The sequence below is a fragment of the Mus pahari genome, chromosome 9 (genome assembly GCF_900095145.1).
Source record: "Mus pahari chromosome 9, PAHARI_EIJ_v1.1, whole genome shotgun sequence".
Taxonomy (NCBI): Eukaryota; Metazoa; Chordata; class Mammalia; order Rodentia; family Muridae; genus Mus; species Mus pahari.
In genome coordinates this window covers 88,288,131-88,301,729 of record NC_034598.1, presented here as the reverse complement: position 1 = coordinate 88,301,729, position 13,599 = coordinate 88,288,131, and the positions used below count along the sequence as shown (strand labels likewise).

Sequence of the window (13,599 nt, the reverse complement as noted above, 5' to 3'; positions counted from 1 at the left end):
CTGTCTGTCTGTCTGTCTTTCTTTCTTTCTTTCTCTCTCTCTCTCTCTCTCTCTCTCTCTCTCTCTCTCTCTCTCTCTCTCTCTCTCTTTCTCTCTTTTCCATTTTTGTTCTGTTCTCCAGTCCAGCCTTCACTGAGCCTCAAAGGGATTTCCTCCGAAGAGAAACCTGTTAGCAGCATGTCCCAGCTGTCCTGATCCTTTTCCCTTACCGAGTCATATGCAAGAATTGGGTACCTGCTGCCTGCCACAAACCCCAGAAGCATTAAACTGATAAACGTTTTAAATAGGATCTCACTCGGTAGTCCAGGCTAGCCTCCAATTTTCAATCCTCCCGCCTCAGCTTTCCAAATTGATACCATTGTACAATACCTCACTATGCTTTCTTTTAAAAGGCATTATGGTCGGTTTTCCTCTGACTGTTTTTTCTATTGGCAGTTTTCTGATCGTTAAGTACAGCACCACACTAATTAAGACGTGGGAGCTTATTGAGGATTGGAACTCTTTGAGGTGATACAGTCCTTACTGTGGAGATTTAAAGTCTCAGAACAAACCACACAGGCTTAACCTGAAGACAACCGCCAGGACGTGATGCGGAACTCTTGCCAGCTCCTGAAGACCCTGCTCTCTCCAAGTCCTTATGAGGCCAACGGTCTGTTTCATGTGAAGCGAGAATCCTGTTTCAATGGTCTCAGCGTCGAGGAATGTAGGAGACATAAATATTTTTAATTTTTACTTTAAAACCTCAGGCCAAAGTCCAAGTCGTTCTGGAACTGTTTTCTGACTTGAATATTCTCAGTTTTCTGTGGCGCATTCAGAACCTAGCCTCTTTGGTGCATACATTTTTTTTGTTTTTGTTTTTGTTTTATATTTTATTTTGTTTTTATTGAGTATAAACATCGCGCACTGTCTTAAGGCTTTAAAAGCACACATATCCATTTGCATTTTGTGTGATTGGTTGACACTAGTAACTACGGATGCTGTGTGGGCTGAGCTAGTGTAGGCTTCCAGGAGGCTTACATCACTTGCTTCCTTCATTTCTTCCTTTCCTTTACTGATTTGTGTGTTGCTCCAAGCTCTCATTCATCCCATTGGTTCAGCCAGTGACAGATGTTTACAGAAAAGGTGAATAAGATGTAGTTGTATTCTAGTTGGACATAGAAATTAGTAGCGATTGTAATAACTAGTATTTACTGATAAATCATAGGCCAAGCATTAGTCACTGTGGTATCTATTTTAACATAACAACTATATGAATGAGATCTATACTTAGCTTTATTAAATTGCTTTTAAGTGTCTATTTTTTAAGATTTATTTATTTATTTATTTTATGTATATGAGTACATTGTAGCTGTATAGATGGTTGTGAGCCATCATGTGGTTTCTAGGAATTGAATTCAGGACCTCTTTGGCTCGAAGATTTATTTATTATTATATCTAAGTACACTGTAGTTGTCTTCAGACTCACTAGAAGAGGATGTCAGATCTCATTATGGATGGTTGTGAGCCACCATGTGGTTTCTGGGACTTGAACTCAGGATCTTTGGAAGAACAGTAAGTGCTCTTAACCACTGAGCCAAGTGTCTAAATTTTGTGTGTGTGTGTGTGTGTGTGTGTGTGTGTGTATACTTGAGGGAAATGTCTGAAGAGGCCAGAGGTGTCAGATGTCCTGGAGCTGTCCAACATGTGCTGGGAACTGCACTTGGGTACTCTGCAAGAACAGCATGTGCTTGCTGATCCATCTCTCCAGCCACTCCATTTTACATATTTTACATATTACTTTACATATGGGAGGTTATGTATCTCAGTGAAGATCACACAGCCTCGAGGTATGCCAAGTGCTCATTACAGAGCTGGAGAGCTGGTCTGTAAGTACTAGAGGTGTATTGGGAGCTCCGGGGAATGAGTGCAGTGGAGGATGGGGGAGGGGTTACCCCGGGGGAGGAGCTACACGAGACGGGCATCAGAGGATCTGTGTGTGTGTCCAACTCAGATAAAGCAGGTGTACCATACAGTTGGAGGATGTTCCAAGTGAAGAGAAGGCAGGAGGCATGCAGTTGAGAACATCACAGCACAGAGCAGTGCTCGAGACTGATAGGTTGTCCTTACACTCTCATGTTGAAATCCTAATCTCCAGAGTGCTATGCTAGGAACTGGAGACACGTAGGTTATAAGGTAGAGCCTCACCAATGGGATTAACACTTAGGAAAGGGACCTCGGAGCACATGCTAGCCCTGTTTCTACCGTATGAGGATGCAATGAACAAGAAGGACCTGAGCCTTGATCCAGAATGTCTCTTACATTCACTATACTTATACTTGTTGCTTATACTCTTGTGTGGTCAGAATGGGAACCAAATGGTTTCACTCTGCCTTTTCAGTCTGGCTCAGCCTGGCTCAGCTTCTTTCCTGTCAAGATCAATTATATAAAAGAAAGTTTCTCTCCTCTATTGCTCCTCACTTCCCACCCCTCCTGAGCAATAAAATGGAAAGTGATACCCATCACAAGAATGACACCATTTGCTCTTTTTTTTTTTAGTAATAATAAAAATAAAGTTGAGAGTAAAAATATGTAGTCAGCTCTTCACAGGGAGGTATAGGTAATATTATGCTCTCATGTCAGATGAGGAGATTGTGTTTAGAGTTCAGGCTTCTCCCAGGTCACCCTAGAGGTGAGTGGTTAAACCCATGTTTGAGCCCCTTCTTCCCAATGGGATGGCCTTCTGTGACTAACAGAATTGGTTTGGGATTCTGAAGAAACTTGCCCTTTGAGCTGTAAGCTTAATGAATTCTTTAATTCAGGTCGACTATTTTACATTGTTCAAAGATCAATGACTTCAACTTTTATTAGTCTCACCTGGCCAGACTTTCTATCTAGCCTCTTTTAAGCGAAGATTATTTGTGTAGTGGTTTGAATAACCTTGGCCCAGGAAGCAGCACGATTTGGAGGTGTGCCTTGTTGGAGTAGGTGTGACCTTGTTCAAGGAAGTGCGTCACTGTGGGCATGGGCTTTAAGACCCTTGTCCTAGCTGCCTGGAAGCCAGTCTTCTCCTGTTTGCCTTTGGAACAAGATGTCCCAGCTCCTCCTATACCATGCCTACCTGGAAGCTGACATGCTCCTGCCTTGATTTGTCTAACTAAGACAATTTGTTTTCCTGTGGAGGAGGAGGAGAAAGGGAAGGTCTATACATGGCATACACGGTCTTAAAACTTGCTGTTAGTTCTATGGAACACCCTAGATATAAGTTTGGAAGAAAAATTCACTGTTATGTTATTCTGCTTTCATCTTTATATCTTTCTGAACATGAAGGAGAGAGATTGTATAAGGAGGGCTACTCAGACTTCTTAGTGGGGTGGTAACATGAACATGATGTTTTATTTATCTCTCTACTTCCTTGGACTTCAAGAAAGAGGTGTACATACATCCACGTGTGTTTTGAGGGCATGTATACCTCAGCTCACGGTTGTGGTTGGTGTGTGTTCTTTCTGTGTAGGGTTCTGCCCAAGGGAAGATGAAGGTAATTTTATTTGGTCCTCATGACAGCCATGATAGGAGGTACAATTCTCCTCACTTTATGACTTAAGAACCATTAATGTACGGGAGTTAAGTGGCAGAGTTATGATGAAACACAGGGATCCTAATACCCAAGCCTGGCATTCCATCCACATCTAGGATACTTATCTACAGGGAGTGTGAGGATTCTCAAATACATCTGGGGAAAAGATCTGCACACTGAAGACCCAGTTATGAAGGAATAAACCCGAACTTATTCTTCATCATTCATAGACTTCTGAAGTTGCTGGCCTCAGGAAGCAAAAAGCTGTTTTATGATCCAATGTAATCATGACTTCAAGCTCACAAAGGAGACAGGAGTCCTTCACAAAGACTGAAAACCTTGAGAACTAAGTGGTGCAGAGGTGGTCTGAGAGTTGAAGGATGTAGTTTCTAGCTTCTGTTCTATCCCCGATGAAAACACAACACCCCTGCTCAGAATTTGCACAGAACCATTTCCTCAATGTCATTGTCACTGCAGCTATATGGAGCAGACATCATTTTACCGTGTGCACAGACAGGTAGTACCCCCTTTACAAGGGCCTGCTTAGAGCCCTTGATTTAACCAACCAACCAACCAACCAACCAACTGACAAACAAACTGACCAACAAACCAGCCAATCAACCAACCGACCATAACCAACCAACCAACCAACCAACCACAACCAACCAACTACAACTAATAACCAACCAACCACAACCAACCACAACTAACCAACCAATCAACCTTTGTTGCCCCATTGCTCCCCCACTTCTCTCCTTTCTTTGAGATAGGGTCTCATTAAGTCACCCTGATCACCTTGGAACATTCTATATAGACAAGGCTCTCACTTAAACTCACAGAGATCTGCTTGCCTCTGACTACCAAGTGCTGGGATTAAAGATGTGGATCACCATGTTCAGTGTAACTAACCTCCAGTCATTAAACTCTACTCACAATTCTCTTCCCACAGTGTGAGTTACCCCTGCCTTGGGAATTTGCACACAAATGTTTTCCCTCATGGTATACATCTTCTGAAACTTGGTGTCCAGGAAACACATCTCACACTTATTCACTTTTCCAAATCTTATTCTATATCATTCACAAGCACTGTCCATGAATGATCCTTTTTGGTTCTGTTCATTTAAGCTCTAGTATCAGGCTAAGCCAGTGCTCAGAGCATTCTCATAGTCATCAGGAAGGAAATACCTATTGACTTACTCATCGATTAAACAGATCTATGAAGCAATTACTATTCTCCTTGCTGCTACTGTCTGGAATGGAGTAGATACAGGGCTGATTGGGAAATGCTTCCTCTCCTTCAAGGAACTTACCATGTTGACTGGTTCCCACTTTCATCATCTGGGAAACATTTAGTGAGACTAAGAGAAGACTTACTGGGTTTGGCCTGGTGAGACTGTGCTGCAGTTCGCATTCTTATGACATGGGTTTTTTGATTCACAGATGTCCGTCATACTGCACCCCACTCCAGGTACAAAATTTCGGTAATGTTCTTTACACTCGCAGTGAGACTTTTAGAGATGGAGAGAGAAAACCAAATTGGACCTGAATTAGTCTCATCAGCTGATGTTCTTTAATCCATATATATATTCTTCACAAAAACTAACAGTAGCAAGACCAAATGTGGGCTTACACAAAGCACTTGTCAAAGTTTTTAGAGATTGAAATGGTGGTTGTATATCTTCCCTATTAGAAAGCTCATATCTTTTGTATGTAAAATTTAGAAGTTTGTTTTTTTGTTGTTGTTTGTTTGTTTGTTTCCTGAATCTTAACTCCACACATAATTCCATTTAGAAGAGTTATAGGTCAATAGAGGTTGGAATCTAGATGGGAGGTACTACTCCTCTAGAATACGGTTTTGAGTGCAGGAGCCCTGGACAATGTCTAGAGAAACTGCAATGTTAGAAAAAGAGAATGTTGATACTAAAATCCTGTGATGTTCCTAAGCCAGCCAAAAAGATGCAATTCAAAATATGCACAGCACCAAGATTAAAAGTCCTGCTAGTCAGTGATGCAATGTCCTGCATCTCTGTGAAAAGCTGAGACTTCCCACACCTTCAAAGTCTGCCTTGGGGGACATTTTTATAGATACAAAGAGTGCTTTAAGTCTTATTTCCAAGTTCTGACATTCATGGTCTAACATGGATCATCCTACAAAGGCCTGCTTTCTGAGAAAGTAAATTTTTAGTCCCTTGAATTTTTACACAAAACTGGCTCAGAAATTGATATAGAGAATATTGTATGATACCTTTAATCCTCAGAGGAGAGATATAGCAGATTCTCTGCAGAATTTGAAAACATTCCAACCAGGGAAACCCTGAAGGCTTGGGCTACTCATTGACCTTTTTCTTCATCCTGGGCAGCAATGCCTTATATGGACATGATGTGTAGTCATGGCCACAGTCAGCATCCATTAAATACTGGATAGACAAAAGTCTGACAGGGGATGGGGACAAGAAACAGTGTTCCTTTGACTCATCTCCTCAATAAAGTTCTCCAGGCCAGGGCAACTTTTTGTCAGTCAAGGTTATAACATAATTCAGTGTCTTGCCCACAATCCCTTCAGTCCCTACAGCTTGATACTGCTGACTTTTGCTGAGTCCCCATCCTTTTGGACTTCTAGAGCCCCCTTAATCTAAAAAGACATTATTGAGGACAGAGAATTGAAGGTGGACTGCATACATATGAGTTTGGTTGAACTAACCTAGTCTAATTTTGTATTCTGTCCATATTTTGTCAGTCACCACATGGGTAGGGTTAGTAGAGAACACAGGGCAGTTAAGTTTTGACTTGGGGGGGGGCAGGGAGAGTGTGAGTTTAGAGGGTACATAGGGTAGGGAAGCCCTGTGATCAAGCCCTGAGCCCAGTGAGGACGGCCTAGAGAGGAAGACCAAACTGAGCATGGGAGTTGGGAACAGAAAGACCCGAAAACCACGCGCGTGCCAGTGGTTTGGAACATTTGAATGCTTTCCCCTGTTTCTGGACATACCAGCTCCATGCACTCTTAGCTCACCTGTCCAGGCCCGTCATATCTGCACACTGTAGACTTTGTAGGGCAGTTTCCATAGTTGGTTTGGCAGGGGTCCACTGGCAGACATACTTGACCATCCCCTTGGTAGCCATTTTGGCATACACAACTGTGCCGATTCGGTCCCAGGTAGGAACAACTTGCGTGAGGGTGGCAGACATTTTTTAAACATGGGTTGATGGCTTGAGAGACAATGGGGGGAGAGAGGTGGTTAGCGTTCTCAGAGATGGAAGAGCGAGAGAGCAAAAGCGTGGGAGCACGGGAGAGTGAGAGAGAAACATTGCCAGAGAGCTGTGGGCGGGGCTCACATGCATCACAGGCACAAAGGCAGTGTTCAGATGGGAACACACACTTTCAGCCCGTCTGACCACCCTGCTTTACCGAACCCATTCACAAAGGATCGCCAGAAATTGTAATTCTGCATATCGTGGTGATATAATGTCTACATGTGCTTGATAACAGAAGGGGCTCTGCCATGCTTCCAAGACTAGACTTTCCATCCCAGGATTTTGTGCATTACACAGAAACACAAACAGGGTGGGGTTCCACTCACGCTTGCAGTTCTGGCCGTCCCCTTCGTAACTGGGAAGGCATTTGCATTGGAGTTTGGTTTCATCTTTGCTGGAAGGTGAGCATCTGGAGTTTTCTGGGCAGAGCAGGGCTGCACACTCAGGGATGGCTGCATAGGAAGTTTATTGAAGTGCTCCCGTTAGCAGGATGGCCAGTTATGCAAGTCCTTTATTAAAAAGTTTTAAGGCTTATGACAATAATTAAAATATAGCACACAGAAGGTAAAAACTAATTGTGATTAGTTTTTGTTTTGAGAAAGGATCTTGTGGAACCAACTCAGGCTGGCTCTAAACTTGCTATGAAGTCTTATTCCTTTGAAATCGGGTCTCTCACAGAACCTGGAGCTCGGCTTGTAGCTGGTAAGCCTCAGCTATCCTCCTGTCTTTGGGTCCTACCGTGCTTGAGTTCTATGCGCACAAGCCACACTGGGTTCTGGGTATTCAAAATCAGGTCCCCGTGCTGACACAGCAAGAACTCTGAGATGCTGAGTCCTCTCCCCAGCCCTGGAACTTACTTTTAACCACAACAGCCACTAAAGGGCAGCTGATACTGTGTCATGGAAAAAAAAATGTAGCATGATCTCGTACAAAATCATGAACTGACCCAGGCTAGCAGGTCTTATAGCATTGGACAGGTATATCTTTCCAGTCTCCATGTTTCTCCCAACAACTTAAACAATCCAAAAGTAGCTCATGGCTTTGATGTGGTATCCTGCTTTATAGCTTGAGAACCATAATGTCAAACCATTGGGGTTTATGTTTATTTCATATAGAAGTAGGCATTAACTTAACTAGTTTAGGATCTACCAAAATTTATCCAAGCTCAACATCCAGGTTATTTCCGGCTTTTTTTTTCCTCTTACAAATGCTATGCCATGGATTTATTGACCTATAAGTTCTTATCTAACCCTTCTCAGCCCTTCCCCTTTTCAAGGTAAATTCCTAGATGTGGGGCCACAAGCATCACCCTGTAAGTCTGTGTTACAGTTGGTAAGTTCCTACCCCTTAGCTGGTAGGAAGCCACACCTTTACTGTCATCCCTATTTGCCCATAGACACCCATAATCCATCTGCAAAGGGAAGGATAGAATGGGCAAGAAATCAAAACCAAACAAAAGCACTCTCCAGCGCTGCCACCTGACTTCGGCCTGGCTTTGTGGGTGCCAGCGCAGTTACTTGTGGGTTCTTGCCCTGTGGTTAGTGCTGCTTTTCACATCTGATTCTGGGCACTATCTGCTCTTAGCTCTATTTTTTTAAAAAATACTCCTGACATTAAAAAAAAGTACACCTGCCACGAGAATTGTATTTTTTTGGGGGGGGGGGTCCCAGTCTTTGTTTATCTTTTGGCTTGACAAAAATTATGTTTCACTTGGGAGCAGATTTGACAGCGCTTCCATGGGAAGCTTCCTGGACTGGTTCCCTGTCTTACTGAGAAGGTTTGCTTATAGGTCTGCTGGGCGGTGATGGGCGGTGTCGGGGTGGACAGAGGCCGAGGTCGCAGGGAGGACAGCACCCCCACCTGGGGTTAGTGTGAACTGGCGGTTTGCAGGGCCGTGTTCTCTGCATAGAAGGCAGAACATACACACCTTGGGCCTCCAGTACAACGAGTCTGTCCTGCGTGGAATCCAAACTGTTCTAATTTTTTTTTTTTTATTCCATTGGAGACTATAATCCAGAGGGTCAGTTGAGTGAGCCTGGTGTCATGGGCTAAATATGACCATTTTGATGATTTTAAAAATCATCTCAGCTTCTAATTCATTCTGTGGAAACTGCTTTGCCATTGGCTGAGCTAGGCCTTTAACAGGGAGGTCAAAAGGGAGTTTCTCTTTCCTAGACAGAATTAAGGTTTGCCAGTAGAGGGCGCTGGCAGTACAGTGTAGTCAGCAGGAGTGGCTCTGGGCTGCAGGGCAGAGCGCTCAGTGAGGTACCCCTGGAGCTTTTGCTGTTGCAGCTGTCCACAGGGCTCAGTGGGAGGTCTGCCGGGCTGTGCACCCAGAGTGTACCGGTCTCATCTTTAAGGTCAGCTCCCATCTTTTTACTCACCCCTGCTCTTCATCTTCTAATCGGACTGTAAATAATTTCCCATGGATCCCAGTGCTTTGGTCCCTACTTCTATTTGTCATTTCTGTGCCCTTGGGTAAGTCACGTGGCTTCGGAGACTCTGTTTATGCGGTCTGCATTTGTTAATGAGTTTTTATAACTGAGGCGATACTTTGTCTCCTTTATGGACTGTCTACTGCCATGGCCCCTGTTGTCCTCCCAGCCTGAATAATTCCCTCCGTACCTGCCCTTTATAAGCCTCCAGCTCAGCATTCTTGCCAATCATCCACCCACTGCCTCCCCCCTCCCCCTTGCTCTTCTCTTTAGCTCTTCTTACAATGTTTGCTTAGTTTTTGGCTCCCTCTTAGGAAACATTTGACAGTCCATCACTTCCAGTGGAGCCCCAGTCACAAACAGAAAAGAAAAACACATCCCAGCATTGCTTTGGTCTGGTGCAGCGGGTGAACAAACACTTACGCTTGTCACACCTGGGCCCCCTGTATGCAGAGAAGCACTCACAAGTTCCGTCACCACTGATCCCGCTGCTGCACACACCGTGGACACAACTGCACACTGTGGGCAGAAAATGAGGGTCGGTCATCATCTGATAGGGGTGCTCCTGAAGATCCTGGAAGGGTAACAGTCTCAGACAGCCCTTCTGACTCTCTCTCTCTCTCTCTCTCTCCATGAAGTAGAGGAAACTCCTAGAGAACCTAGTTTAAATCCTGGCTTTGTTTTTTTTTCTTTTATCCTAGTTGGGATTTTCAGTGTGTAAGGCAGACAAGGCAGGCAAGGGTTCCAAGGCTAACTGAGCGTTAAGTAAGAACGTGGATCTAAAGCTCGCTTGGCATCATCATGGGCACTGGGCTTCTCTTTTCTACTGAGCTGTTTGCTACACCTTTGTGTAGCCTGACAGCAGAATTGACTTAGTGTCTTTGTATGAAGAAGAGAGCTTCCCGTGAGGCTGTCCCTGTGGGTGGCCTGATACCTCTGTAAGCAAATCTTCTTGCATGTTGAAGGCAGTGCGGGGAGGAGAAGTGTAACAACACAGCAGCTCAGAAAGACTATGCCCTAGTTTCTGCTCAAAATAGATGGCTTCTCATCCCAGTGATAGGGCAGGGTTAACAAATGAAGGGCCTTTCACCTAAATGGTCAACGCTTCCGCACCCAGCTGGTGGCTCATCTGTTACACAGTTCACTGTCAAGCCAGCCAGCAGCATACTGAAGCCAAGACTCCCACAAAGCACTGAGTATGAGGTTTCTGTTGCCGCTGTAACAAACAGTCCTGAAGGGGAGCCAGACAAGGTCCAAATGCATTCGATGGTTCTAGGGGACAAAATGTCCCATTAGATTAAAATCAAAATCGCAGTAAGGCTGGTCTAGAAGAACCCCATGTTTCTAGATTCATGACCCTTTTCTCTACTTTCTTGTGAAGTACTAAGTTCTTCTCATGCTGCTGTCTCTATGGTTACCTTCTCCACCCACGCTGGACCCACCTGGGCAATCAGAGCAATCCCCATCCTGGACAGCCTATTTGTTGCCTCACTGTCCCTATTCCTGTTAGGGTCCTTTCCAGGCTTCCTCTAGAAGCCACTGTTGCTGAAGCATCTCGTGCATTGTCTCCAGTTTGTTGCCAGCCCATACACTCTTGTATTTTTACACATTTGATTTCTGAGTGTATAAGATGACTCCTATTTGTTCCCTTTCATCTTTGTAATGTAACCTGCAAACTCAGAATACTGTAGTAGTCAAGTTTCCAACCTCAAAGAGCTCATGGAAGGAAATAGCCAATCACAGCACAGTGTGATAAATGTTACCACCCTATACACCAATAGGAGCAGGCCAGGAAGAGGTAGGGTGGGCACAGGTTTCATGAAGACCACCCCAGAGGGAAGGAGCAGGTTCATCCTGAACTCACTCACTCCTCAACCCTCACACATGTACCTTGTGTGTCCCGCACTCATGCACCCTCTGAGTCCTGCACCCATGGACACTGTGTCCTGCACTAGTACACACAGTGTGTCATCAGGCACCCTGTGTGTCCTCATGCACACAGTGTGTCCTCATGTGCAGTATATCCTCATGCACCTGTGTGTCCTGCGCGCATGCACCCCGTGCATGGGCTTTTCTACATCACTTTGGTATGGCACGTGAGGTCCCCTCATCCTTCAAGGACGGCTCACTTCTATGGTACTATCCCAGGAGTCCCAAAGCAGATTCTCTGCTCCTCTGGGCTCCAGTAGGATGGAGAAAAAAAATGCTAAAAGGAGTAAACTCTGCCAATACCTTGACTCTGAACTTTTAGCTTTCAGAACAAGTTGCCCAGTTTGTGTTGCCTTGTTACATTGGCCCTAAAAAGCTAATATGCTGATTTATCTTGATTGAGCTATTTCTTTTCTTGTTCAATTTTGCCTCTGAGGTATGTCCCTTTCTCTTCTTGCCCAAGACTGGACTTGTGATTGCCTTTACCGGCCTCTTGTTCTCTCAGGCATTTTTAGGTTTAATGTGACATGAGGTAGGTGACATTATTAATCCCACTTTACCAATGGAAAAAATGGGAGTTAATTAGCAAGTGCTTGGTCAAAGAGCTGAAGCACTCAATTTGTCATAGCCATCTTTAAATCCTGTTTTTTTTGTTGTTGTTGTTGTTGGTTTTTTTTTCTGTTTTAGCAAAGCACGTCAGTGCCTACCAATGGCTGCAGCATTTGGAAGAGCCAAGCTCTAGAGAAAACTCAAGCTAAGTATAGAACTGACTGGAGTGAGTTGGGATCTCAGCAGAGAGCATTCTTATGTAGATTTTAATAAAACGATGCCAGTCAATTCAATTAAACAATATTCACCCAGTTTCTGCCCAGCAGCAGGCATGGGACCTGCAAACACAGGTGACTAGTAATGATATCTCACTTTAAGGAGGTCACAGAGTGGCAGAGAAGCCAGACCCTTGGGACAAGGTGATGACTAGTGTTCTGTACTTCCATATAGCCAGTAGAAGATGGTGGTGATGTGGGGGTGGGGTCTATTGGGAAGAATGAATTCTCCCATGTGGTAGCCAGCACTGTACTTGTTAAGATTGCTCTCTGGGCTGTGTGCTGTGAGCCCCAACCACTCTGGCATCGGCTTCCTGCTGTGTCCCATCGTTCTGCACTGGGTTAACTGGCAGGCACAGGCAGCCTCTGGAGCCCATGACACTGTCAAGAATGTGTCCTTGGGAAGGAGAAGCAAGGGGCCAAGGGATTCCCAGCTGGTCACTTAAAGACCTTGGTGCAGTGTGAATTGGTCTTGGCAGACCTCTAGAGAAATGTGAAACTTGGGTGGTCTGACTTTTAAAATAGCTAAAACCTTGGCCATTTCAGCCACAAGGATGGTGCATAGCCCCCTGTGACATGCCCAGAGCTTCTCTCTCTCCTGTGTCCTTATAGAATCCTGTAAAGGCCATGCACAGCACATCACGATCATTAATCGTATTTCCTGCTCCTTGGGGTAGGGACCTCATTGATCACTCAGAGAAACACATCATCTGTTTTGTGTCTAATGCATGGTGCATGCTCACCAGGGTCAGACACCTCAGTTAAACCCTCTGCCTCTATAATAGGCACACAGCCTAGTGTTACCTACTGATGTTAGCTCAACCAGGCATACTGAGGATTTGAGATTATGCATGGGAAACCTTTTTGTACCCTGCCAGGCACAGTAGGGTGTCACCAACAATATGTGAATGTGGGTTGATTTAGGGAGTTACATAGAGAAAGTGGGTTTTGCATTGGGCTCTCCATGAGAACAAGATGCTGAGTAGCTCTGGCCCTGGCAGCAAAGATGAAAGCCACCGGCTGACTGGCTGACGTAGCTCTGAATCATCTCTAACCTATAAACAGCCTGGTAAGGGAACATCCTGGCAGCAGGGAAAAGTCAGCATTAAAAATAGATGATACCAGGCTACAGAGATGGCTCAGCAGTTAAGAGCACTGACTGGCTCTTCCAGAGGTCCCAAATTCAAATCTCAGCAACCACATGGTTGGCTCACAACCATCTGTAATGAGATCCGATGTCCTCTTCTGGTGTGTTTGAAGACAGCTACAGTGTGCTCATATACATTAAATGAATAAATAAATAAATCTTAAAAGGAATAGATGACACCCAATATAGCTGTGCCTCTTTCAGGCAGGAGCGCCACCTGCTGGACCAGCACCGCAGTGGATGAGACAAGGCCAGTACCCAGCAAGCACCTGGCTGGAAGAGTTTCTGAGTCCTTGGGGCTTGCCCATGGGGAATAACCAGAGATTGTGATTTGCTCATTCCTTCACCCACTCTGTGCTTCCACGGATGCACTAAGAGCCTGACTGTGTTGTCACCCCCAGGAAGTAGATAACAGTTCTGTTTCATAATGAGGAAGGCTACCCTAGACTCAGGCTAGTC

General features: G+C 44.7%; 1 protein-coding gene across 1 annotated transcript in view; it reads right to left on the bottom strand.

Annotated features, from left to right (window-relative positions):
- Window positions 1–13,599, bottom strand: part of Stab2 (stabilin 2) — a 175,870-nt gene that overhangs the window by 131,793 nt on the left and 30,478 nt on the right. Inside the window, exons 6-9 of the mRNA XM_021204348.2 lie at window positions 9,664–9,759; window positions 7,132–7,257; window positions 6,564–6,760; window positions 4,928–5,061 (exon numbers count right to left, since the gene is read on the bottom strand). Coding sequence (XP_021060007.1) covers window positions 4,928–5,061; window positions 6,564–6,760; window positions 7,132–7,257; window positions 9,664–9,759 — 553 coding nt within the window. The remainder of the gene's footprint in view (window positions 1–4,927; window positions 5,062–6,563; window positions 6,761–7,131; window positions 7,258–9,663; window positions 9,760–13,599) is intronic.